Source organism: Hemiscyllium ocellatum, chromosome 5 (assembly GCF_020745735.1).
Source record: "Hemiscyllium ocellatum isolate sHemOce1 chromosome 5, sHemOce1.pat.X.cur, whole genome shotgun sequence".
Classification (NCBI taxonomy): Eukaryota; Metazoa; Chordata; class Chondrichthyes; order Orectolobiformes; family Hemiscylliidae; genus Hemiscyllium; species Hemiscyllium ocellatum.
In genome coordinates this window covers 36,975,847-37,003,290 of record NC_083405.1, presented here as the reverse complement: position 1 = coordinate 37,003,290, position 27,444 = coordinate 36,975,847, and the positions used below count along the sequence as shown (strand labels likewise).

Sequence of the window (27,444 nt, the reverse complement as noted above, 5' to 3'; positions counted from 1 at the left end):
CCAAAAGAATGTCTTTGATACTAAACAATTATTAAAGAGTGGTGCCTGTACCAGGAAGTGTAAGTTAGAATGATAAATACAATGCTAAATCACATGAACATGGTTGAATAAAAGACAGCAGAAGAAAGATGGGACTAAGAGAATAAGATAAAAGGTACTTAATGAAAATGTTGTAAAAATATTAAACATTTTGTTTTCCAAAATCACCTACAATAAATAAAATATGAAAGAAAAAAACGTATGAATTATTTTCACAAGCTGTAATTTTGCTGGACAGCAATCACAACTTATCAAAGCATTAAAACATTACTTACACTGGAATAAGTGAAGTTTAACTGGGGAGTTAAGTGATTTTATATGTACCACTCTTTCATATGATTCAGTGCTGTTTTGGCAAGATACCTGTATCATTAGGCTCCTGGAGAAGCAGTGTAATTTCAAATGTTAAGCTGTCCATGTGCGCTCACCAAAATTTACTGTTTAATTTATTCTTTAATAGCACAGTGTGTGTAGATGTCCTCATCATAATTACTCCTGCAAAATCCAGGTCTTTAGGTCTGACATACACATTGATGTTGTGCCAGCGTGTGGTGGGTGAGACTATGATGGGAACATAAGAAATAGGAGCAGGAATGGGAGGCTGTTTCTCAATTTAAGAAGATCCATGGCTTATCTGATTACTGCCAAGATCCATTTTCTGCTTTTCCCCCTTAACCTCTTAATCAAAAAAGATGATGAACTTGGCTTTGAACATATTCACTGAACCAGCCCCCATTGCTCACTGTGGGAAGAACTCCAAAGATGATTAACCCTCTGAGGGAGGAAATTCCAACGCATCTCTCACCTAAAAGGGGGAATCTTTCATTTAAAATTGTGGCTCCTAATTCTAGATACTCCTCCACTCTCCTAAAGACACAGCGTCACAGCCTTTGCACAGAATCTTCCCTCAGAATATTATAAGCTTCAATAAGATCACCGCTCAACCTTTTCTCAGAAGACAATCTTTTCATCAGAGGAATTAGCCCAGTGAGCCTTATCCTGACATTGGAAGCATTTCAGAGATGTTTCCTTCAATAAGGGGGCCAAACCGTTCAATCGCTACTCCAGTTGCAGTCCCATCAAAGTGCTAAATAATTATAACAAGACTTGTTCACTTTTTATGCTCAATCTCCCTTGCAATAACAGCTAAAATTCAATTCCACTTTAGTATGATATAGCTTCTATGTTCTTCCCACCAATGTAGACAAGTTCACAGCTTCCCACTACACACCTTTTGTGTTCTTCCCAATTTGCTTTCCTACTTATTTTTGTACAGTCAGTGAATTTGACTGCAATGCAGGCAGTCCCTTTATCAAGTAGATTGCAAATAGATGAGGTTATAGCATTGATCCCTATGGTACTCCGCTAGTTTATCACTGACAACCTATAAATGATCAATTCATCCAAACTCTGATTCATGTTAGTGAGCCAATCCTGTATCCATGCTGAAACATCATTCTGCAGCACCATGAGCTCTTATCTTCTGCAATAACCTTTTATGTGGCAACTTATCGACTGCCTTGAAAGCACCAAGACTGTTTCCTTTTTATTTATTCTGCTGCCTTGTTGCCTCAAGAGACTCAAACATGATTTTCCTTTCTCAAAACCATGTTGACTGTGACCAGTTGTGTTATTATTTTCAAAGTCCCTTGGTACAAACTCTTTAATAATGGATTCTAGCAATTTCTCAATGATGTATTAGATTAACAGGTCTGTATCTTTCAGGATTTCCATCTCACTAATTTCTTGAATAGTATGTTAAATTTGTAGCTTTCCAATCTAATTGGAGCATTCCACAATTGAAGCAATTTAGAAAATTACAACAAATGCATCAATTATTTTTGTAGCCATTTTCTTTAAGACCCTACATTCTAAGTCACTAAGTCCAAAGTATTTGTCAACCTTCAATCACACGAGTTTTCTACTACACCTTCTTCAGTAAGACTAAAAAACATAGAAGTAGGGCATTCAGCCCATTCTCTGGCATTCAATGACATTGTGGCTGATCTGATAATTCTTAATTCCACTTTGCTATCTTATCTCCATAAACACTAACTCCCTTCCTGATAGTAAATCTGTCCTTCCCAGCCTTAGTATGCTTAGAAACTCGAATTCTACCGCTCTTTGCAGTAAAGAACTCCATAGACTCACTAGCCTTAGAGAAGAAATTTCTCCTTATCTCTGTTTTAAATGGATGACCCCATACTCTGCAAGAATGTCCTCAGGCCCTAACTCTCACACAAGTTGAATCAACCTCTCTGCATCGACCCCATCAAGCCCCCTGAGAATTTTATGTTACAGCAAGATCTCACCTCATTTTTCTGAACTCCAGTGAGTAGAAGCCAAATTTAGTCAACATGTTTTCATTAGACAATCCATCCATAATTGAATCAACCCAGTAAACCTTCTTTGGACTGCCTCCAATACTACATATCTTTTCTTAGATAGGGGCACCAAAACACTTACAGTATTCCAGGTGTAGATAACTAGGGCCTTGTATAGTTTTAGTAAATACGTCTCTATTTTCATATTCCATCCTTTTGAAATAAAGGCCAACATTTAACTTGCCTCCATAATACTCTCTGAACTTTGATGCAAGCTTTTTGCGATTTATGCAAGAGGAGCCCAATCCCTCTGTGCAGCAGCTTGCTATTTTTCCCAATTCAAGTAATATTCATGGCTTCTATTCTTCCTGCTCAAATGCTGAAACAATAGTGTCCAGGATTGCTTGAAGTCTCTCTCTCCCTTCTGCCATCTGATTTTCTACTAATCTATTGATGTTTCTGTGTCTGTTTTCATTGCAGAGAACACAGAGAATTTGTTCAACTTCTCTGCCATTTCATTATTTATGGTTCATTTCTAAAGTTAAGTTCTGAGACAGCAACGTTCAATGTCACTTTTTTTTTTATTTTTTTGTATATTTATAGATCCTTTTACTGTCTGCTTTTGGTTTCTTGGTAGTTTTATCTCATATTCTGATTTTTCCCTCTTATTATTTCTTCATGATTCTTTGCTGGTTTCTAAAACATTCTTAATCTTCCAACCCATTACTAAACTTTGCAGCATTGGTTATGTTTACTTTCAACTTAACTTCCTTAGTCAGCCACAGATGCTGAACCCTTCTCATAGAATGTTTCTTTCTTAATGGCATATATTTTTGTTGAGATTTTTGAACCACCATCTTAATTGTTTACCATAGTTTTTCAACCACTTTAACTTTTAACCTATTTCCAAGTTCAAATTATCCAAATCTATCTTTATGTACTTGCATTTGCCTTTATTTAAATTTGACGTACTAATTGCTCATCTTCAAACTAAATATGAAATTTTCTCATGTTATGATCACTCTTACCTTGAGGATCCTTTACTAGGAAGTTATGTAAAAGTCCTATCTCATTATGTGTTATCAAGACTAAAATAGCTTGCTGGAGGGCTTATGCCCGAAACGTTGAATTTCCTGTTCCTTAGATGCTGCCTGACCTGCTGCGCTTTTCCAGCAACACATTTTCAGCTAAAATAGCTTGCTCTCTAGTTGATTGGAGAATGTAATTAGCATTATTAACAAACAATCAAGCAACGTTTTGAGAAGTTTGTAGCTCATTTTGGTACTAAATAGTTACACAAAACTCAGTCTTACAGCTGTAATATGTTACAAAGCATGTGGTTCTTTGATAATTTGCAAGAAAATACATTGTATTTTAAAAACCAATATCCATATGTTGGATTACGCTGAAGAAACATTCAAGAATTTGCAAAGGTTTTGTTGCCAGTCTAGTACAAAGATATGTTCTTACCTTTTCCTCCTGGACTTTGTCCAATTCAGCAACCAACACTCCAGTGTAGAATAATTCAGCTTTTGTTTTGGTAAACCACCGCCAAATTACCGAAATTAGCAAAGATGTTCACCAGTGCAACAATGAAAAAGGCATGAAAACAAGGGAAATGACTAAACCAAATTGGAATTGGTGGGAAAGAAAATGCACCTCAACCCCTGCAATACCTATCTCTCATTCAGACCCCTAGCTCCCAGATATTTTGCTAATCAACATGTTCAGATGCACCCCTTGGGGTGAGGGGTGGTGGAGGTGGGGGTGGGGGGGGGGTGGGGGATATGAATCTGGGATTCTGGTTCAAAAGACAGGGACATTACCACCTTGCCAGCTCCTAAATACACAAGTCCAATGAACAATATCTGCTCTCAAACAACTCAGCAGTAGGTCTGTTTGAGCCTTACAGGATCCTGCATTTCTAACTCTGACAGCTCTCATTTATTGGGCCAAAGTACAATGCACTTCATCTTTGTGTATGAAAGGTTTGTGCATAAAAATGTTGATAAACATATTTATTAGCACATTTAATGAAAATCAATAAACTACAAAGAAAAAATGGTTTATTTTATGCATGAATTATTGATGTTTTCTTCCCTCTCTGGAGAATACAATGAAAAGGGCTCCACAGTAGCCACAGATGCACCATATGCAGCTTCCACTCAAACAATCCTAACGTGCAGGTTTATCATGAAGTAAAATTGTAAACAGTCTAAGAGCATCAACTTGTGGACATTTTCTAAAGGACTCATCGTGCATGCCTGCCATCCTTTCCTCTTTCGGGAATATTAAAGCAGCCACTGAAATGTTACCACAGCATCCATCAAAGTTATCTCTGATCAACAACAGAGAATAGAACCAAAGAACTCACCGCATTAAAATTGGGGAATAAGCTGACCGCAGCAGCAGAGTCCAGTGGGAATGGAAGAAATGGTTTAACATCCAAGGCTGGCTGCATAGCTGGGACTGGCGGCCGCATTAAGGCAGGAAGTGCATTGCTTTGGCATGTGCCGCCTGTAGAGAAGAGAAAGAAGTCAAGATTTATTTCTGCATGCTCTTGTGTTATTTTTGCATTCCGCACCAGACAACAGCCAAAACTGGAAACAAATAAGCTTAAGGAACTGTTTCAACCACCCACTTCAAAAAATGCACCACAGCGACTTCACTGCAGTTATCACCAGGGAATGAATAATAGCACAGACAGATGTCCATTGCTGATTAATCTATGGACCGGCAGAAAATAAAATATTTTGGATGGTTGTGCTCAGAAGAGTGTAATTCATTTGAGGTACACTGACAGACAAGCTGATCTCTGCTGATAAAGCTACACAGGCTGCTCACTACCCTGGGGTGAGCTCAAAACAAAAATAGGCACGTTTCCAAGTCTCTGATCATCCAATTGAAATGAGTTTTTACATTCTGTGGGAAAAGTATGCTAATGAGCAAGAAATCACAATACATACTGATGAGCAGCAGTGTGTTTACATACCACTGCAAACGTGTAAATTTGTTTGATTCTTGCCACAAGGCACAGTGCTACCCTTTGTCAGCTGCCAAGAATGTAAAATGGTTCAGATCTAAATAACACTGCGGTTTCAATTATTTTCCAAATTATAGTTCTTTTAATATTAATTGAAAAGTAACTGAGTCAAAGGATTGATGTTAAGAGAAAATAACTGAGTTATCATCATTCATTTCTGGGATGTACGCATTGGACTATAAAAAACTGCTGGTAGCTTTCCAAAAGATATTAAAATTGAAATGTGATGGGAATTTTTGATACTACAGCACATGGCTCATAAGTGAGAGAACAATTTGGCCAGCTGACTTCACTTTCCTGTTTTTTTCATTCTTTTTGTATGTAGTTTGAGATTAATAGAATATACTGCTTATTTTGGGGCATAACTACATTCAGAATCACTGTAATTAATATTTTAATCAGAAAGTATGTTTGTCAAATCAGGTTTATGCATAGCATGGAGATCATGGAGACCAGTTTGGGACAAAATGAATAGAAAGAATTATATTATTTTTGCAGAAGTAGTGATGTTACAAATGGACGGCCTGTTCCAAATATAAAAAAAAGTTTGGAGATGATGTAAAGCTAAGATTCTCCTGCCCAGCAACCTGCCTTAACTTCAGAAACCCTGTTGCACCAGATTCATGTTTCCATTTCCTACACCACACATCATTGTGGCCCCTCTCATTAGAGTTGCCAATTAAATGCCCAGAATGCTGAATTATGGTCAGTTTTATGTCGTGTATTTAGGTCAGCAGGCAATAGTGTTGAGGCTGCCCAATGTCATTTAACTGAGAAAGCTTCCAGCTAGCACCAAACACAGACTTGATCCAGTAGTCTGATCTGGATTGAAATCATGATGCCAGAGATTACAAGAGAGCATTCTCACCTCTTGAGCCACTTACCTCCCTATTGAAATAACACTGAAATGTTTAATTGTCAGGAATATTTTTCTAAAAATTACATTAGTGTCTCAAAGATCATACTTCCTCTTCAGAATATTCAGTTTTTACTCAACGAAATAATCTGGAATATGAATGCATCAGCTGTATCTTCGGATACATTTACATCTATCTCTACATTGTACAAATTTGATATGCAGCTGACAGGAGTGCAAAACAGCATGCCAAGGTGAGTCATCTTCTGAGTTTTCTTTTCCAGAATTGTTTCACAGCTCAATGAAGGACAGGCCAAATGCATTCTTGATCTGAGCACAGCAAGTAATTTTTTTTGTGTGGCCGAGAGACTCAACATGACAGTTTTCCATCGAATTGTTTTTGATCCAACTAAACAGAAGAGGCATGCTTTGCAATTGTTTTGTCTTTATAGACTTTCTTGGTAGGGAATACTGCAGATGAAAATCACTTCTGCCAAGAGCCAAGTGCGCAGTTGCCTTTTCAATCCTCTGGCAATGTGCACAAACTAGCAATTGTTTTCCTACTCCTCCAGCATATGTTCCTTCTGGTCATTTGTCAAAGCCTTGCTTATAACTTCCATGAATCCTCAATTCTATTCTTTTGCTATCTTTGTAGAGCATTGTTAGTTTGCTTAAAGGCAACAGATTTTTCTGATTCACTTTTCCTCTCCAACATTAACTTTCGAAAAGAACATGTTTGGAAAAAGTTGGTTAAAAATGAAGTGACAAGAACTTCTATTAGTCGTGCTGTAAACTGATTGCACAGCAATGCACAAAGTGTCCTTAATAAAAAGAAGAGTTAAACAGGGCAATTAAATTTTACAAGGAACCAGAGGTATTTAGAATTACGAAAACAGAATTATAACTTTGGGATTTGCTCACATCAGGGAAGAAGGCTGAGAAGGCAAAAATAATATTTATAACCGACAAAGGCACTCAACCTCATCTTAAAGTGCAGTCTCATACTCATTCCTCACAATGAACCTCCACAAATAGTATTATTTTATCCTCTCCACATATCCTATTTCTAACATGTATACATGTATCCTTTCTATTCCTGCTCAAGCAGATAATTCAGAGAACTGGGGGTGACCCTCCAGTCATTACCACTCTGACCACTGGAGAGGAGAAAGCAGAATGGTGGAGGACATATCCTTTAGATATGGGTCTCCCAAATACATGCGTACAAAATTATATATCTCGCAACTATGTGGCACACAACACTTACTCTTGTTGATCTGATGCTACCCCCACTCTCTGGAAAATTATTGAGTCCTTTCTTCTTGTTAATTCCAAATCATGTCTTTTATCTCCCATAAGTTCATCAAATGTCATGCATGAATTGCGATAGGAGATGACCAAGAAATCTTCAGATGAGATCTGACATTCTATCTGAACACCATGACGGGGCTCATGTGTATCTGTCATAACTCACAACTTGGTGAGAATGCCAAGGCAGGCAGTTGGAACATTATAAGGTTTCCAACCACTTCTAATGGGGCAAAGCAGTTTCTGGAAACAGGGACACAGTAGAGCGTCTCAAACACTGAGCAGAGGACACTCCAAGCTTGGCCTACCTGGGCAAAGATGATAGGTCTCATGGGTAATCACTAAAAGGAAAATTCTGGAGTGGAGCAGAAACACAGCATTTCCAGTGGCATTATTAGCCTGAGTTCTACAATGTCTCAGTTAGTTGTGTTGCTGTTCACCCAATGGATGGAATGACCACTTGCAAGAAGCATCTGCCTTGGCAGGAAATAGAACGCGTGTTAAATCTGATCAATGGCATACAAATATAATTCATCTGGCAATCATCTGGGATTGAAAATTCCAAAGATTTACAAGCCTCTGAGTGAAGAGATTTCTCTGCAATGACTGACACCTTTATCCTGAGGGTGAGTCCCCATGTTCTAATTGCTTCATTCAAAGGAAATAACCTCTCAGTGTCTTGCATGTTTTAATGAAATCATTTTAATCCTTCTAAACTCCACAGCACATATTTATTTAACTTAATCAGCAGCTAACTTTGAAGATCAACATTCTTATTCCGGGGTTCAAATCATGTGAGGGGAGTTGACGTCCTAGAGATATTATCACTAGGCTATTCATCCAGAGATCCAAGCAATGTTCTGGGACCAGAGTTCAAATCCTATCCCCACAAGATAAATTGGAAGCAAGGCTACAGACTTAAAGTAAACTTGCCCTGCATCTATAATGTTTTGCAGGTGAACTACGTGAATAGATTTTTGTCCCCTAATTTAAAAATGGATGTACTGACACTGGAAACAATCAGAAGGTTCACACTGGGGCTAATTGGAGGGACTGTTTTATGAGGAGAGGTTTAGCAGGTTGTACTTGTACTTGCTGGAATCTAGAAGAATGAGAGACCTTATTGAAAATACAGGATTTTTCAAGGACTTGATGGTTTAGATACAAAAGGTTGGTTCTCCATGTGGGAGTGTCGAGGTGCAGAGTGTATAATCTCAGAATAAGAAGTTGCCCATTTAAGATGGAAATGAAAAAGAATTTCTTCTAAGAGGCAATGAATCTGTGAAATTCTTTATCACGGAGAGCTATGAAGGTTGAGTCATTAAAATTATATTCAAGGCTGAGACAGACATGTTTTAAATCAGCAAGGGGATCAAGGGAGATGGGGATAAGGCAGGAAGCTGGAGTAGAGAATTATTAGATCAAACATAATCTCATTAATGGGAGAGCAGGCTTGATGGGCTGAATGGTCTATTTCTGCTCCAGTGTCTTAGGGTCTAGATAATGCGACTTCTAGTTCTCAGTGTCAGGCAGTTCAATTCCAAGCTAATGTGAATGGCTAGGAGCTCCAATAGTCCAGGCAGCACCAGTATTAGGCAGTTTCCACTAATAATGGCCCTATTAGCATCCTGGACCCAGGTTAGTTCGGAGCCTTGGGTGGGGATAGATTGATGACATTAGCAAGGAAACACAAAGGGTGAACGGGTAGATTTTAAAGTCAATGCAAGGTAGAAGGAAGGTTTATTGGATTGGTATGCGGAGTGAATGGTTTTCTAATGAGAATACGTTGGACAGGCTGGGTTGGTTTCCAGTGGAGTTTAGCAGAGTGAGGCATGATTTGTTGAAATGTATGGTGCTAAAAGATCTTGACAGGGTGACATGGAAGGAAAGTTTCCTCTTGTGGGTGAGTTCAGAACTAGGGGCACTATGTTTAAATATTAGGGGCTATCCTTTTCAGAGTGAGATGAGGTGAAATCCTTTCTCTCAGGGGTTTAACAACCTTGGAACTCTCTACATTGGAAGAGGGATCACTGAATCTTTTAGGGAAAGGTTGGTAGCTTCTCATTAGGTAAAAGGATCAAAAGGGATAGGTGGGAATGTGAAATTCAAAACAAAAAAAACTGACCAGCCATGATCTTACCGAATGGTGGAGCAGGATTGAAGGCCCAAATGTCTACTTCTGCTTCGACTTGTACTTTGTGGCCATGCCCTCAACACACAAGATAACCTCCAAAAATAGTGTTTTGCTTCTTTCTAGCATTATTGAAAACTGTTTTTTTTTAAAATAGACTGCCCACTCCTAAATGTATTATGAGGTCAATTAACAAACTCAATTGACCCTTATTTGTGTACATATGGTGGTCAAACTGTCAATTGTAGCATGTGTATCGATTAGAGTGATGCTGGAAAAGCACAGCAGGTCAGGCAGCATTCAAGGAGCAGGAAAATCTATGTTTCAGGCAAAAGCTCTTCATCAGGAATAGAGGCAGGGAGGCAGCAGGGTGGAGAGATAAATGAAAGTGGGTGGGGGTGGGGAGAAAGTAGCACAGAGTACAATAGGTGAATGGGTGTGGGGATGGAGGTTATAGGTCAGAGAGGAGGGTGGAGTGGATAGGTGGAAAGGAGGATAGGCAGGTAGGACAGGTCATGAGGGTGGTGCCATGACCTGCAATTGTAGCATGTGTTCAGCTCCAGATAACAGCTGTGAACTTGGGGAGGTTAGGATGGGAGGAGAAAGTGAGGACTGCAGATGCTGGAGATCAGAGACAAAAAAAAAGTGTGACTCTGGAAAAGCACAGCTGGTCAGGCATAATCCAAGAAACAGGAGAGTCGCTGTTGCGAGCATTAGCTCTTCATCAAGAATGCTCCTGCTCCTCGGAGTTTGAAGAGGACTGCAACAAATTCCTACTTTCTCAAATAGAAAGTTGTATTTGTGACTCTCCAATTTGCTGCAACCTTTCCAGAATTCATGGAAGTTTTAAAGGTTAGGAACAGGAGTAGGCCATTCAGTCCATCAAGCCTGCTCAGCCATTTAATCATACCTTTTACCCACATTATCCCATGATTCTTAACACCACTGGTAATCAGAAATCTATCAACAACTAATTTAAACATACTCAAAGACTGAGCTTCCACGGGTCTTTATGGTACAGAACTCCAATGGATCATAATCCACACCTCAGTCCTTTAAACTGTGCCCTACGGTACAAGACTCCCAACTCTTGATACATACTGTGAACAGCTGGGGACCCAGAACTGATCTTTGCTGTAGCTCACTAATCAACCTGCTAACGCAAGAATGATGTTTATTCTTACTCTGTTTTCTGTCTGTAAATCAATCCTTAATCTACACCATACTAAAATCCCAAACTGCTCATCTACCTGAGAACCAATCACATTGCCGTTGGCAAGCAGAAGTCATTTGTCATTATTAAGTGGCCACTGGTCCACAGACTAATCAGCTACTTGTACAAACCATACGTACACCAATAAACAGTCTCTCGGATGCAATTTATCTGCAGCCAAACTCTAACCACTGTGTGAACAAACAACTGTGTAAAAAATGTCTTACAACGAGTGTCAGGTTACTTGCTTCCAAGACGTGCAGCAATCCTTAGTTCTTAGAACAGTTATTTTCTCATTTCAGTCAACAGTTAAAAACACATTTTGCACAATTGTACACCTTTGCTATCAATTTGATCCCATTCTTAAATTCCTATTTAGCAATGAATGTTGCATCCTTATCATAGATTCTTTTTCTTTTTCAATAGAATATATTTTCTTGAGAGTTATTCTTAAACCACTGCTTCACTCTCTTATGTTTAACCTATTGACTTTTTGTAACAGCAGGGTACAATGGAATACAATGAGGTTCAAGATAGGTTCAGACCGCATATATAGAACATAGAAGGATACAGCGCAGTACAGGCCCTTCGGCCCTCGATGTTGCGCCGACCGAATCCTACCTAACCTATACTAGCCCAATAACTTCCAAATGCCTATCCAATGCCCGCTTAAATGACCATAAAGAAGAAGAGTTCACCACTGATACGGGCAGGGCATTCCATGAACTCACAACCCGCTGTGTGAAGAATCTACCCCTAACATCTGTCCTATACCTACCACCCCTTAATTTAAAGCTATGTCCCCTAGTAACACCTGACTCCATTAGCGGTAAAAGGTTCTTAGTATCTACCCTATCTAAACCCCTAATCATCTTATACACTTCTATCAGATCTCCCCTAAACCTTCTCTTCTCCAATGAGAACAGCCCCAAGTGCCTCAGCCTTTCCTCATAAGATTTTCCTACCATTCCAGGCAACATCCTGGTAAACCTCCTCTGCACTCGTTCTAAAGCTTCCACATCCTTCCTATAGTATGGCGACCAAAACTGCACACAATACTCCAGATGAGGCCTCACCAGAGTTTTATACAACTGCAACATGACCTCAGGACTCCGGAACTCAATTCCTCTGCCAATAAAGCCCAGTACACCATATGCCTTCCTCAGAGCACTATTTACCTGGGTGGCAGGTGAACAGACAGGTGATGATAAGTAAGTTGACACCTTGCAGGTGCATCTGAGATATGATATACTGATAACAGATAGCTCACTTAAGTAAGGCAGGACTGTGTACTAAATATTCCTGAATGCAAGGATATCAGGGTCAATAGGAAAGGAAAGAAATTAACATAGGTTCCAGCACTGACTAAACAAATTATCAATGCTGGTGGGAGAGGATGTCCTAAAGGGGATCTATTGGATCTAAAAACCAATAGAAATGCAACAAAACAACTGGTTTGTTCTGAAGATGTCCAACTCAGGGACAAGATAGAAAGGACTGAGAGATGCCAAAACTACAATATTTATAATAGGGCTTTCATTATGATTCCAGTGCAAATTAGAATAATTCATGTCAATGTCAGAAAGGGGAGAGGAATTTCTGAAGTGTGTTCAGGAGAATATTTCAGATCAGTATGGTTCCAATCGCACATAGGAAGTGTAATTAATGGAAACTGGTTCTAGGATTGAGCTAGATGAAGTAGAACAAGTGTCATTAGTGGAAACCTTTAAAGAACAGTGTTGAGAATATTGCAAGATTTAGGATAGCTATGGAAAGGGACAAGAAACAAACCAAAGTAATTATAATGAATTGTTGGAGGGCCAGTTGTAGTGGGGTTAGAATAGGTCTGGCCAAGGTAAACTGGAATCAAAGGTTGGTGAGGAAAATTAGAACACAATAATGAGTTGCCTTTAAACAGGAATAGTCAAGTTACAGTCCGATAACTGAAAAAGGAAAATAAATCTAGAGCTTCCCAGCTGATTAAAGGGGTACAGGGTAACCTGAAACAGAAACATGGTGTGTATTAATGATATCAGCTTTATGATGCAACTAAAAATCAGGTACTGTGTAGAAAGTACAAGAAGGAAGACAAAAAAAAAGGAAAGCTAAGAAGGAGGAAGAGAAGAGCCTGATAACAAAGATAAAATAGGAAGTTAGAAAAAAAACTCTATAGGTATAAGGCTGCAAGAAATAGGAATAGGAGTAGGCCATCAGGCCCCTCAAATCTGCTGCACCATTCAGCAGTCTCATTCTGATCCAACATTCCTCACGGTCATTTTCTTGTGTCTTCCCCGTAACCCTTGATTCACTGACTGATCAAGACTTTATCTATGTCAGCCTTAAATATACACAAGGGTTTTGCTCTGACAGTGATATGTTACCAGGAGTTCCAAAAATTCTCAGCAACCTGAGAAAAGGAAGTCCTCCTCATCTCAGTCTTAAATCAACACCTCTTTATTCTGAGACTATAATCTCTGATATTAGACTCTCACATGAGATGAAAGATCATCTCAATATTTATCCTGTCAATGCCCTTAAGAATCCTACATGTTTCAATGAGGCCACTGCTCATCCTTCTAAACTTCAGTGAGTAGAATCGCAACTTGTTTAGTCATTGCTCAGAGAACAATCTTTACATACTTAGTGAATGTTCTTTGAAGTGCCTCCAATGAAATGTTATCTGTCCAAATAAATAAGGGGACCAAACTGCTCAACTACTCCAGATGTGGTTCACCAGCATCTTGTCCAGCTGGAGTAAGACTTCCCTGATCGTATACCCCAACATCTTGAATTAAGGACCAACATTCCAATTAACCTTCCTGAATATCTGCTGCACCTATGTGCTAGCTTGTTTTGTGCACAAGTAACCACCCCCTCCCCACCCCCACCCTCAAGTACATTTGTTTTGCACCTTTCTGCAATTCTTTTCTCTATTTAAATAATATTTTGGTCTTTTGTTCTCTCTTCCAAAAAGACCAACTTCATATTTTCCCACATTATACTCCATTTGCCAACTATTTGCCACTTACGTAACTTATCAATGTCCTTTTATAAGCTGTTTGTATCCTTCTTGCAAATTGCCTCTCCACCTATTTGTGTGTCCTCTACAAGTTGGCTTCAGCATATGATTACAGTAAGTGAATACTTATTTTGAATTTAATAAAAAGAATAGAGGTGATTAGGGATCAAAAAGGTGATTTACGCATGGAGGCAGGGGATGTGGCCGAGGTACTAAATGAAGATTTTGCATCTAACTTTACTAAAAAAGAAAATACTACAGATACCATTATGAAAGAAGAGGCAGTTGAGAAATGCCATAATGGAAACATTGATAAAGAGAATGTTTTAGGAGAGTTGGCTGCATTTAATTTGACAAGTCACCAGGACCAGATGGAATGCATTTGAGAATCCTGAGAAATACTTGAGAATTGCTGCATGCATAAGAGCAGTACTGACAGATTAGAGAATTATGCATATTTACCCCTTTGGTAAGAAAAATGTGTAAGTATTAACACAATAACTAAACACTAGTCAATTTAAAAGTTTTTAACAATGATAATCAGGACAAATGTCGAGTAATGAAATAATTCCAGTTGGATTTATTAAAGGCATGTTTAACTAGCTTTCTTGAGTTTTTTGATGCAGTAACAAATCGATAACGGGAACTCAATTGATGTGGCATACAAGGACATCCAAAAGGTATGTGATGAAATGCTACATGACACTTGGCAGCAGAGGTGAAGCCCATGGGATTAAAAAAGGGGCAGTGAAGCTATCTGAGTGAATAGAGACAGAGTGTAGAGGTGATGAGTAATTTTTGGACTGAAGGATGGTGTATAATTGAGTCCTCCATGGTCATTAAGAGGACAAATGCTTCTATTGTTCTATATTAAGTGATCTATACTTGAATGTCCAGGGCAGAATTTCAAACTTTGATGATCAAAAGAAAAGATAATAGTTTATTTCAAGAAAACGATGGTAGTCTAGTGGAATGGCAGGACAAGTGCCAGAAGAAATTTAAAACAGTAAAAGTGTGAAGAGATCCATTTTCTTAGGAAGAATGAGGAGGGCAATATAATATACCCATCAGCCCTCCACCCGCATTCCCCTCCAAAAAAGGTTTTGGGCTCAGATGGCAGAGTTATACAAGATGCATCACAAACGTGATCAGTCTGTGAGTTTAGCGGGGATTTGTTGTTGATACCTCCCTGTCCAGACATATCAAGTGTAATTATAAGGAGAGGTAGCAGTATAGCATTACCCCAGGCTGCAGACATTGGTTTGATGGTGAATTTTACAATGAAAAATTACCTGGAATGAGAAACTAGCTTAATGGTGACATGTAACCACTGTCGATTGTTGTTAAGAATATAAAATCTCATTCACTAATCTTCTTTAGAGAAGGAAGTCTGCAATCCTTGGCAATTCTAGCTTATTTAAGACTCTAGTCCCATCGTAAAATGATTGACTCTTTACTGTCCTTTGGAATAAGTGCCAACCCAACCAGCGATGCCCAGATTTCATGAATTAATAAAAAAGTTACAAGATGCTTAACTTGTGGTTAAAATGACCTCACTGACTGCATTGGCTTTCATTCTGTACATTAATCAAGAAGGAGAGTAGCTTGGCTGGCTATGATACAGTAATTCCCATTTTTATGACTTGAACAACCATAGCATTTTATCATAATAGAAATGCTATCTTCACTACCTGGGAAGTTGGAATTCACTTCCAGATCATGCATTGCTAATCACAGACACGTTTTGATAGAATACAAGTCCTTGCTGCTCATGGCAATAGAAACATTGTGAGCAGCAGGCGACAGGGCAAAATGAGGGTGATCGATGATACAACAGGTTTTAGAGAAACCCAGTCCGAATGCACAAGTGTGCTATCTGACCATCCCATTGCCTGGACAGAGGGCAGACAAACCACTTGCCCATCAAATATTACATCAGTCAATTTCTGGTTATGTATATTAGCTACAGATTGCATGATGTTGCTCAGACTCCCTGTGGCAGCTTGCAATGGACCAGAGATACAACCATTCACGACTGCAGTTACAATGGCAGCTAGTAGCAATTAGTTCCTGCAGTGGAGGTTGCCGTGACATTAGTTTCCAAGAAAATGGACAAAAATATCTTCTTGAGTGAACTAAGAATTGGAAAGACAATTTTCCACGTAAGAACAGTGCGTAAACATGGCTCCCTGGTAAAGGCTGGCTAACTTAGGTATAACTTCATTTGATCAGTTGTTTCTTCTTTCCTCCTGTTCATCTATTTTTTCTCATAGGAATTTTATTATTTTGTTCATTGGAGGGCCCTTATTAAAAAAATGTCAACAATTTAAGCAATTAAAAATAGCTCAGTGCAAATGTTGGTCAATATTCTTCAAAAATGGCTGAAAAAACAAGTTTTTAAAATATCCTCAAAAATAAATCTTATATGAGATTGTAGATTCAACTCAAAGTATTTTAAAAATCACAGTCCCCCTTTAAAGACGGATCTCTCATCAGTTTAGGTTCGAGGTCTCACCTGCAGGCAAACCACAACTCATTGCCAGAAAGGATCACAGACAGTTCCCTGTTTAGATATTTGCATTATTATAATTCATCCTATGATGATGAAACGGCTTTTTTTTTATCAATGACTTTGCTGTTTATGCTTTCCTTACTCCAGAAGTAATTGTTTAGTGCATTTGTGAGACAAACCCAATAATTAGGGTTCTCTGCAGATTTTCAAGTATCCCATGGTCAACAGAAAGTGTAATGTATCATTTTGGACAGCAAGTGCCCTTGCTTGACGTGGCACATTTGTAAATTCAAACTTGAGCAACTCAAAACTTACTCAGGCTGATACGCAGCAAATTATGACCAGTAAATTCATACTAATTCAATATAAACCTGACTGCTAATAAATGAAATCTACTACGCTTATATAAGTTGTGACTGAGTATTCCTCTGCTATATGGAAATGTCATAAGCACAAGTTATCATGTTTTGTGTTAGTACTCAACTCCTTCAGATTGCAATAAATGCTAGTTCAAATTTGACTCTGTAGATGGGGGTTTGGGGTGGAATGGGATGGGGTGGGGTTGGGGTCAATAAATGGGATTATGTACAACCAAGAAAACATAGTTATAAAACTTGGCCAAAAATAATCAAGTTGAATACCCACGTGAAATGTAAAGGAATTCTATTAAAACATTTTTCATTGCTATTCAGGTTTAGAATTATTACAAAAATTCAATTTTGGTCGTATGATTAGGACACTAACTATGGGCTATTAATGCCAAACAGCTGAAGTGCATTGAGCATTGCTCTCATTAGTCTAAGTCTGACTCTTCACCCAATACATTCTTGCAAGCTCAAAGCACTGCTGCTCCAAACTTTTCGAAACAATGTACAAAGCTGACCCAGAGCCAGCGTGCATTTTAATTAGACACAAATTCCATGGAATCCTTTAATTGCTTAATGACAGTTTTTTGAATAGTACTGAATTCATGCCAGGGCCATCAGCCTACCTTAGCATTGGGCACAAATTCTAATGTTGAATGCACATGACTTCCTTTCCCTTCCTTAGGAATGTGTGTGTTAGGAGTTCCTAGATGTTGGCTGTTTTTAGATTATCATGCACTAAACATTGGGGATGCTGTCAAATTAGGGTTATATGCGGTCTGTAGATTTCTGGTTTCCACAGTTAATTCTGTTTATTAGCAATAATTTCCTATTAATAGGGCAGCATAGTTGCTCAGTGGTAAACACTGCTGCCTCATAGCACCAGGGATCAGGATTGAAATCCAGTCTTGGGCGAATGTATGTGTAGAATTGCACATTTTCCCCACAGCTGGGTGGGTTTCCTCCAGATGCTTCGGTTTCCTCCCACAGTCTAAAAATGTGCAGGTTAGGTGGATTGGCCATGTTAAATTGCCCATTGTGTTAAAGGATGTGTAGGTTAGGCGGATTCATTATTGGAGGTATAGGATTGCAAGGATAGAATGAGATGGTCTTCAGATGGTTGGTGTGGACTTGTTGGGCCGAATGGTCTCTTTTCATACTGTATGGATTCAAAGGCACTGTACGAATATAGTCCCAGTATAGCACTACTAGGTCAACAGCTACAAACCACAAACTGTCTCAGAGCTGCCAGACTGACACGATGTCATAGATGTCTCTTTTGCTAATAATATTTATTCAGACTTGTTCCTTAATTAAGACAACTAAATAAAAACACAAGAATATTAATAACCACCTCATAAAACGTACACAATTATGGGGAAGAAAATAGACTAATATTGGAGGAAAGGACAACAAATTTAAGTAACTATCTATTCCAAAACAGAGATTCCTATGTTCCATGTAATTTAATTGAGCCAAAGCTTAAGAAAAATATTTATATTCAGGTTCTGACACACCTCTATTGGTACAAGGATATTTGTCAGAATAATTGTGTTTTGTAACAAATCATAATTTCAGTATATCATTGATTTACAAAACGAGAGAAAATGCTTGCTCAGAAGCAGCTACAAGTTAGGATATCAACATATTCTTTACAACACCCTCACTTGTACTAGTGAATGCTGGGTCTTTATTGTAGACCTAATACTCTTTGTTGAATGCATTACATTTCCTTATAAATAAATAGAAAACCACCTGCTTGGTCTACCTTATAATCTAGTTTTCATTTCACAAGTAAAAATGCCTTACAGCTCACAGTTATAGCTTAGCAGATGTTCCTCATGGATGAAATAAAGGGAAACTATCATAGGCTGTTATACATTGCATGAAATTGACTAAACTCTATTTCATGTTGCCAATCTGCCACTTAAAAAAAACTTAATCTTTTTTCAAAGAATTGAAGAAATAATATGCAGAAAAATACAAAAAATTCACTATCTAAGAGAAAACATATCTCACTGATGCAAGGCTTTTGACTTAAAAAGAAAACAAAATCAAAAATAAAAGCTAGTTTTACATTAGCAATCTGTTTGAGTACTCTGCTTTTGTAAAGCTATTTTAATAATAGACAGAATTAGACTTTAATACTGATTTTCTCATGTAAACATATATAAGCTGTGTTTTTTTAATGTGAACACAATAACTTGGTAATTCAAATTGTACAATGTGCCATCAAGTGTAATTGATTTTTGTATTTTGTCACATTCCATTGCAAATTATAACATTAATATCAGTCAAGCTACAAAAAAAAGATGTAGCCCAACATGTAGAGAACTTGATATATCTAAGTTTACGTAATATGTTTTTCCAAAGGCGATAACAGTGGACTGCCAAAACAGTAAATCAATAATCGCTAACAGTAAATCTCAGTTACTAATGGTGAACACCAATTTCCCACGTGTAATTTGCAATTTGTTGGCTTGCAGCATGACAAGGAGAATGAATATCTGAAACAATTAACCAGGAATGAACATCTGTCTCTCCCAAGGGTGGAAAAGATCTACTCTTTTCCCATCAACTGTTCCTTGAGGGAGTTTTTCAAATCATTTTGGGAAGGTGGAGTGAGCACATGTCCGTCGTAAGGATTACAGGCCCAAGGAGTCACTGGCAGCAAATATCACTTGGCAACTCTAAAATATCCAACAAACAAAAGAAATTCCACTCCCTCACTGGCATGTGACACCGCAATATTTTATGCTTGTTAATGTATGCTACCCTGCAGCAAACATGGGGCACTCAGTCTGGAGTTGTTATGATGCTATCTGCAGTCGGGTGGCATGGTGACTCAGTAGTTAGCACTGCTGCCTCACAGCACCAGGGTTCCAGGTTTAATTCCAGCCTTGGGCGACTGTGTGGAGTTTGCACATTCTCTCCATGTCTGCACAGGTTTCCTCTCAAGTCTAAAGATACGCAGGTCAGGTGAATTGGCCATTCTTAATTGCCCATAGTGCTAGGTGCATTAGTCAGAGGGAAATGGGTGTCGGTGGGTTACTCTTCGGAGGGATCATTGTGGACTGCTTGGGCCAAAGAGTCTGTTTCCACACTGTAGGGAATCTAATCAATAAACCTTGACAGTGGTTACTAGATGACAAGGGCAATGTTTTGATGTCATTGATCATGACACAAGCTGATTAACAAGGTCAGTGCGCATACAACAAGACATGATGGTACATAAATTATGATAGAACAGGCTTTTAAGATGTAGGAATAATCAAAAGGCGTTCAACAAGGTTCCCCATGGGAGACTGATTAACAAGGTTAGATCTCATGGAATACAGGGAGAACTAGCCATTTGGATACCGAACTGGCTCGACTAGAAGACAGAGGGTGGTGGTGGAGGTTTGTTTTTCAGACTGGAGGCCTGTGACCAGTGGAGTGCCACAAGGATCGGTGTTGGGTCCTCTACTTTTTGTCATTTACATAGAGTCATAGAGATGTACAGCATGGAAACAGACTTTTCGGTCCAACCCGTCCATGCCGACCTGATATCCCAATCCAATCTAGTCCCACCTGCCAGCACCCGACCCATATCTCTCCAAACCCTTCCTATTCATATACCCATCCAAATGCCTCTTAAATGTTGCAATTGTACCAGCCTCCACACTTTCTCTGGCACTCATTCCATACACGTACCACCCTCTAAAGTTGCCCCTTAGGTATCTTTTATATCTTTCCCCTCTCACCCCAAACCTATGCCCTCTAGTTCTGGGCTCGCCGACTCTAGGGAAAAGACTTTGCCTATTTATCATATCCATGCCCTCATAATTTTGTAAACCTCTACAAGATCATCCCTCAGCCTCCGATGCTCCAGGGAAAACAGACCCAGCTTGTTCAACCTCTCCCTATAGCTCAAATCTTCCAACCCTGGCAACATCCTTGTAAATCTTTTCTGAACCCTTTCAAGTTTCACAACATCTTTCCGATAGGAAGGAGACCAGAATTGCATGCAATATTCCAACAGTGGCCTAACCAATGTCCTGTACAGCTGCAACATGACCTCCTAACTCCTGTACTCAATACTCTGACCAATAAAGGAAAGCATACCAAATGCCTTCTTCACTATCCTATCTATCTGCAACTCCACTTTCAAGGAGCTATGAAGCTGGACCCCAAGGTCCCTTTGTTCCCTAAAACCTTACCATTAAGTGTATAAGTCTTGCTAAGATTTGCTATCCCAAAATGCAGCACCTTGCATTTATCTGAATTAAACTCCATCTGCCACTTCTCAGCCCATTGGCCCACCTGGTCCAGATCCTGATATAATCTGAGGTAACCCTCTTTGCTGTCCACTACACCTCCAATTTTGGTGTCATCTGCAAACTTAGTAACTGCATCTCTTATGCTCGCATCCAAATAATTTATGTAAATGACAAAAAGGAGAGGACCCAGCACCGATCCTTGTGGCACTCCACTGGTCACAGGGCTCCAGTCTGAAATACAACCCTCCACCACCACCCTCTGTCTTCTACCTTTGAGCCAGTTCTGTATCCAAATGGCTAGTTCTCCCTGTATTCCATGAGATGTAACATTGCTAATCAGTCTCCCATGGGGAAACTTGTCGAACGTCTTACTGAAGTCCATATAGATCATCTCCACTGCTCTGCCCTCATCAATCGTCTTTGTTACTTCTTCAAAAAACTCAATCAAGTTTGTGAGACATGATTTCCCATGCACAAAGCCATGTTGACTATCCCTAATCTGTCCTTGCCTTTCCAAATATATGTACATCCTGTCCCTAAGGACTCCCTCCAACAATTTGCCCACCACCGAAGTCAGGGTCACTGGTCTATAGTTCCCTGGCTTGTCTTTACCACCCTTCTTAAACATTGGCATCACATTTGTCAACCTCCAGTCTTCTGGCACCTCATCTGTGACTATCAATGATGCAAATATCTCAGAAAAATGCCCAGCAATCACTTCTCTGGCTTCTCACAGAGTCCTCGGGTACACCTGATCAGGATCTGAGGATTTGTCCACCTTTGCCCGTTTCAAGACATTCAGCACTTCCTCCTCTATAATCTGGACATTTTGCCAGATGTCACCATCTATTTCCCTACAGTCTATATCTTCCATATTCTTTTCCACAATAAATACTGATGCAAAATATTCATTTAGTATCTCCTCCATTTTCTGTGGCTCCTCAGTCACCTGCCCTGCCTTATTTTCCAAGAGTATGTCAAGTTTTGCACCTTCTCTAGTAGGTACATCCACAGACTGAATCAGAAAATTGTCTTATACGCACTTAACAAATTCCTCTCCATCTAAACCTTTAACACTATGGCAGTCCTAGTCTATGTTTGGAAAGTTAAAATCCCCTATCATAAACACCCTATTATTCTTACAGATAGCTGAGATCTCCTGACAAGTTTGTTTCTCAATTTCCCTCTGACTATTAGGTGGTCTATAATATAATCCCAATAAGGTGATCATCCCTTTCTTATTTCTCAGTTCCACCCAAATAACTTCCCTGGATGTATTTCCATGAGTATCTTCCCTCAGCACAGCTGTAATGCTATCCCTTATCAAAAACGCCTCTCCCCCTCCTCTCCTGCCTTCCTTTTTATCCTTCCTGTAGCATTTGTATCCTGGAACATTAAGCTGCCAGTCGGATGTGAGCATAATAGGTACAGTTAGTAAGTTTGCAGATGTCACCAAAATTGGAGGTGTAGTGGACAGCAAAGAGGGTTACCTCAGATTACAACAGGATCTGGACCAGATGTGCCAATGGGCTGAGAAGTGGCAGATGGAGTTTAATTCAGATAAATGCGAGGTGCTGCATTTTGGGAAAGCAAATCTTAGCGGGACGTATACACTTAATGGTTAGGTCCTAGGGAGTGTTGCTGAACAAAGAGATCTTGGAGTGCAGGTTCATAGCTCCTTGAAAGTGGAGTCGCAGGTCGATAGGATAGTGACGAAGGTGTTTGGTATGCTTTCTTTTATTGGTCACAGTATTGAGTACAGGAGTTAGGAGGTCATGTTGTGGCTGTACAGGACATTGGTTAGGCCACTGTTGGAAAATTGCATGCAATTCTGGTCTCCTTCCTATTGGAAAGATGTTGTGAAATTTGAAAGAGTTCAGAAAAGATTTACAAGGATGTTGCCAGGGTTGGAAGATTTGAGCTATAGGGAGAGGATGAACAGGCTGGGGCTGAGGGGTGACCTTTTAGAGGTTATAAAATTATGAGGGCCATGGATAGGGTAAATAGGCAAAGTCTTTTCCCTGGAGTCGGGGAGTCCAGAACTAGAGGGCATAGGTTTGGGGTGAGAGGGGAAAGATATAAAAGAGACCTAAGGGGCAACTTTTTCATGCAGAGGGTGGTACGTGTATGGAATGAGCTGCCAAAGGCAGTGGTGGAGGCTGGTGCAATTGCAACATTTAAGAAGGATTTGGATGGGTATATGAATAGGAAGGGTTTGGAGGGATATGGGCTGGGTGCTGGCAGGTGGGACTAGATTGGGTTGGGATATCTGGTTGGCATGGACGGGTTGGACCGAAGGGTCTGTTTCCATGCTGTTCATCTCTATGACTCTTAAAGGGCTCCATTCCCTCAACATTCAGTTGGCATGCAAACAAATGCAATGTTTCATGCTGGTCAATGCCTCCATTCTGTATGGGTCCTATGGCATTATACAAAGATTCATGGCAGATTACTGTATAATGCACAATCTCACCAACAAGAGGACACAACCTTTGCTACCAACAATGCAGCAAGAAACTTAAGAAGCGGTGAATAAGGCAAATAATAATACAGTCCCTTTCCAGACAGCTGTCCACAATCCATTCATTAGACTGTGGTATTGGTAAAAACAATCTCAATTCCTCATCAACCAATAGCCTGATACCTTGCGTTCCCTCTATAACTGACCATAACAGCATGTTTAGCTACAGTGTAACATTGAATGCCAAGTCAAAACTTTCAAACCAAATTAAACCAAACCACTCAAGCATACAACTGTGAATCACTATCATTGTGCACGCAATTTTTGAGAAGATATGTACCTCAGGTTGAGGTTCTGGATGTAAGTTTGCTCGCTGAGCTGGAAGATTTGTTTCCAGACGTTTCATCACCATGCTAGTTAAAATTATCAGTGAGCCTCCGGTGAAGTGGTGATGTTATATCCTGCTTTCTATTTGTGTGTCTTGGTCTCTTAAGGTGGGTGATATCATTTCCGGTTCTTTTTCTCAGAGGTTGGTAAATAGGGTCCAAATCAATGTGTTTATTGATGGAGTTCCAGGCTGAATGCCAGGCCTCTAGGAATTCCCATGCATGTCTCTGTTTGGCCTGTCCTAGGATAGATGTGTTGTTCCCGTCGAAGTGATAAGTACGTAAGAATACTAGTGCTAGTGGGTCATGTTTTTGGTGGCTAGTTGGTATTCGTGTTTCCTTGTGGTTAGTTTTCTGCCAGTCTATCTGATGTAGTGTTTGTTACAATTCTTGCAAGGTATTTTGTAAACGGCATTCATTTTTCTAGTTGTTTGTATGGTGTCCTTCAGGTTCATCCATCACTGTTTAAGTGTGTTGGTAGGTTTGTGGGCTACCATGATTCCAGGGGGTCAGAGTAGTGTGGTAGTCATTTCAGAGTATCCACTTCACCTTCAATGACAAGACCTACATGATCACCAATATCAGGGTTCTTAGCAGAGACTCGAATGAACAGCCCTCCCAACTATCCAACCCAACCTTTGGGTCCACTACATGGATGACACCTTTGTCATCACAAAACAGAACAAATTAAAGGAAACCTACAACATCATCAACAATATCCTTACTGGCATAAAATTCACAAAAGAGGAGAAGAACTACAACAGACTCCCCTTCCTAGATGTCACAGTGGAACCAACAGTGAATGGAGAACTACAGGGTGGCACGGTGGCACAGTGGTTAGCACTGCTGCCTCACAGCGACAGAGACCTGGGTTCAATTCCCACCTCAGGCAACTGTCTGTGTGGAGTTTGCACATTATCCCCTTTTCTGCGTGGGTTTCCTCCGGGTGCTCCGGTTTCCTCCCACAGTCTAAAGATGTGCAAGTCAGGTGAATTGGCCATGTTAAATTGCCCATAACATTAGGTGAAGGAGTAAACGTAGGGGAATGGGTTGGGGTGGGTTGTTCTTCAGAGGGTCGGTGTGGACTTGTTGGGCCGAAGGGCCTGTTTCCACACTGTAAGTAATCTGATCTAACCTACAGGCCAGTGTCTACAGGAAAGCAACGCACACAGACCAGATACTCAACTACAGAAGCAATCATCCCAACACTGACAAACGGAGCTGCATCAGGATATTATTTAAATGGTTCACAACACACTGCAGCAAATGTGCAGAAGAAAAATACCTGTACAGCATATTCAAGAAGAACAGGTACCCAATAAACACAGTCCGCTAAATCCTAAACAACAACCCCAAACAAGCAAACACAATGTGCCCAGAAACTCTAGCCACACCACCATACATCTTGGAGATGACTACCAGACTATTCCAACCCCTTGGCATCATGGTTGCCCACAAACCTATCAACACACTTCAACAGCGGTGGATTAATCTAAAGGACCCTGTACAAACAACCAGCAAAACAAATGTCATTTACAAAATACCCTGCAAGAACTGTAACAAACACTACATCGGAGAGACAGGCAGAAAATGAGCCACCAGGGTACACTGACACAAACTAGCCACCAAATGGCATGACCCACTATCACTAATTTCCTTATGTACAGACGAAGGAGGACACCACTTCAACTGGGCCAACACATCCATCCTAGGACAGGCCAAATAGAGACACACATGAGAATTCCTAGAGGCCTGGCATTCAGACCAGACTTCCATCAATAAACACATCGATTTGGACCCCATTTACCAACCTCTGAGAAAAAGAACCGGAAATGATATCATCCACCTTTATAGACAAAGACATAAATAGAAAGCAGGACATAACACCAGCACTTCACCGGTGGCTCACTGATGGTATTACCTTAGCATGGTGATGAAATGTCTGAAAACAAGCCTTCCAGCTCAGCGAGCAAACTTGCAACCTGAATCATTGTGCATTTCCGTTATATTTCTTTCTATGTACGTTGCCTGTCCCATGCTCTTTTGCAATCTGACACAAGTTGCTGGAAAGCTATTAACATTCAGTACAACAGCATTAGGGTCCCAGGTGGCTGACATTGTTCATGGTGATGACCTACTCCTGCTGAAGTCTTACTTGTGTCTTGAGGGACTCCTGCACCTTGGGAACAAAAAACACTCCTACTTCTCATCCATACCAAAGCCTTTCATACTGCATTGGAATTCTTGCAGATGATCTGGGACAAACTGTGACATTCTTCTATCTTTTCCAGATCAGCTTCAATTGTAGAATAAATTGGAATTTGTTTCCAGAAAAAAAAGTACCTCCCCATTAAGAGGCACAGATTGACTTTAAGATGTTTTTATCCATTCCTGGGATGTGGGTATCTGACTGGACAGAACTCCTTGCTTACCTGAGCTGCCAATGAGCAGTGAGCTGCCTTCCCGAACTGCTGAAGTCCATTTGGTGTAAGTACACCTACGATATCATTCGATGGGGGGTGGGGATGGGATTTCCAGGATATTGCCATGTATCAGCTGTCCTCACTCTTCTAGATAGTTGTGCTCAAAGGTTTGGAAGGTGCTGTCTATGGAGCCTTGGTTATTTTTGACAATGTATCTTGTAGATGGAAGACATTGCTGCTACTGAGTATCAGTGGTGGAGGGAGTAGATACTTGTGCATATAGCAATGTTGGTATTCATTTTTGCTCTAGTTGGTTAATTAAATCTGTTGTAATCTTGTAGTTTTACCATACCAACTTTCAGAGCTGAAAATGTGATGCTGGAAGAGCGCAACAGGTCAGGCAGCATCCAAGGAGCAGGAGAATCGACGTTTCGGGCATGAGCCCTTCTTTAGTGCTCATGCCCGAAACGTCGATTCTCCTGTTCCTTGGATGCTGCCTGACCTGCTGCGCTTTTCCAGCAACACATTTTCAGCTCTGATCTCCAGCATCTGCAATCCTCACTTTCTCCTCATACCAACTTTCACTTGACTGGCACCAGGGGAAGAAACCTTCAGTGGCACGGTGGCTCAGTGGTTAGCACTGCTGCCTCACAGCACCAGGGACCCGGACTGGATTCCAGCCTTGGCCGACTGTCTGTGTGGAATTTGCACATTGTCCCTGTGTCGACGCAGGTTTCCTCCGGGTGCTCCAATTTTCTCCCACAATCCAAAGATGTACAGGTTAAGTGAATTAGCCATGCTAAATTGCCCACAGTGTTGAGAGATGTGTAGGTTAGGTATTCATCCGGGTGAATGTAGAGTAGTAGATTCGGGTGGGTTACTCTTTGGTGAGTTGGTGTGGACTTGTAGGGCCTATTTCCACACTGTTGGGATTCTATGATATGCGGCCATAGCGTCCAAGGTAGTGTGTGAAATGTGATCTGTGTCTTCCTTCCTTAACAACTTTAAGCAGCTCTAAATATTCCTGCAGTCGTCTTTCGCAAGCTATGTTCCTCTATAGCTCCTCAGGAATAAACTTCAACTCCACTCTGACACCATGCTTTGT

At 40.1% G+C, this 27,444-nt stretch overlaps 1 protein-coding gene across 4 annotated transcripts in view; it reads right to left on the bottom strand.

Annotated features, from left to right (window-relative positions):
- LOC132815661 (zinc finger protein 385D-like) overlaps positions 1–27,444 on the bottom strand; it is a 377,769-nt gene that overhangs the window by 295,797 nt on the left and 54,528 nt on the right. For all 4 annotated transcript variants that reach the window (XM_060824657.1, XM_060824655.1, XM_060824656.1 and 1 more), the window contains exon 2: positions 4,738–4,880. In XM_060824657.1, coding sequence (XP_060680640.1) covers positions 4,738–4,880 — 143 coding nt within the window. The remainder of the gene's footprint in view (positions 1–4,737; positions 4,881–27,444) is intronic.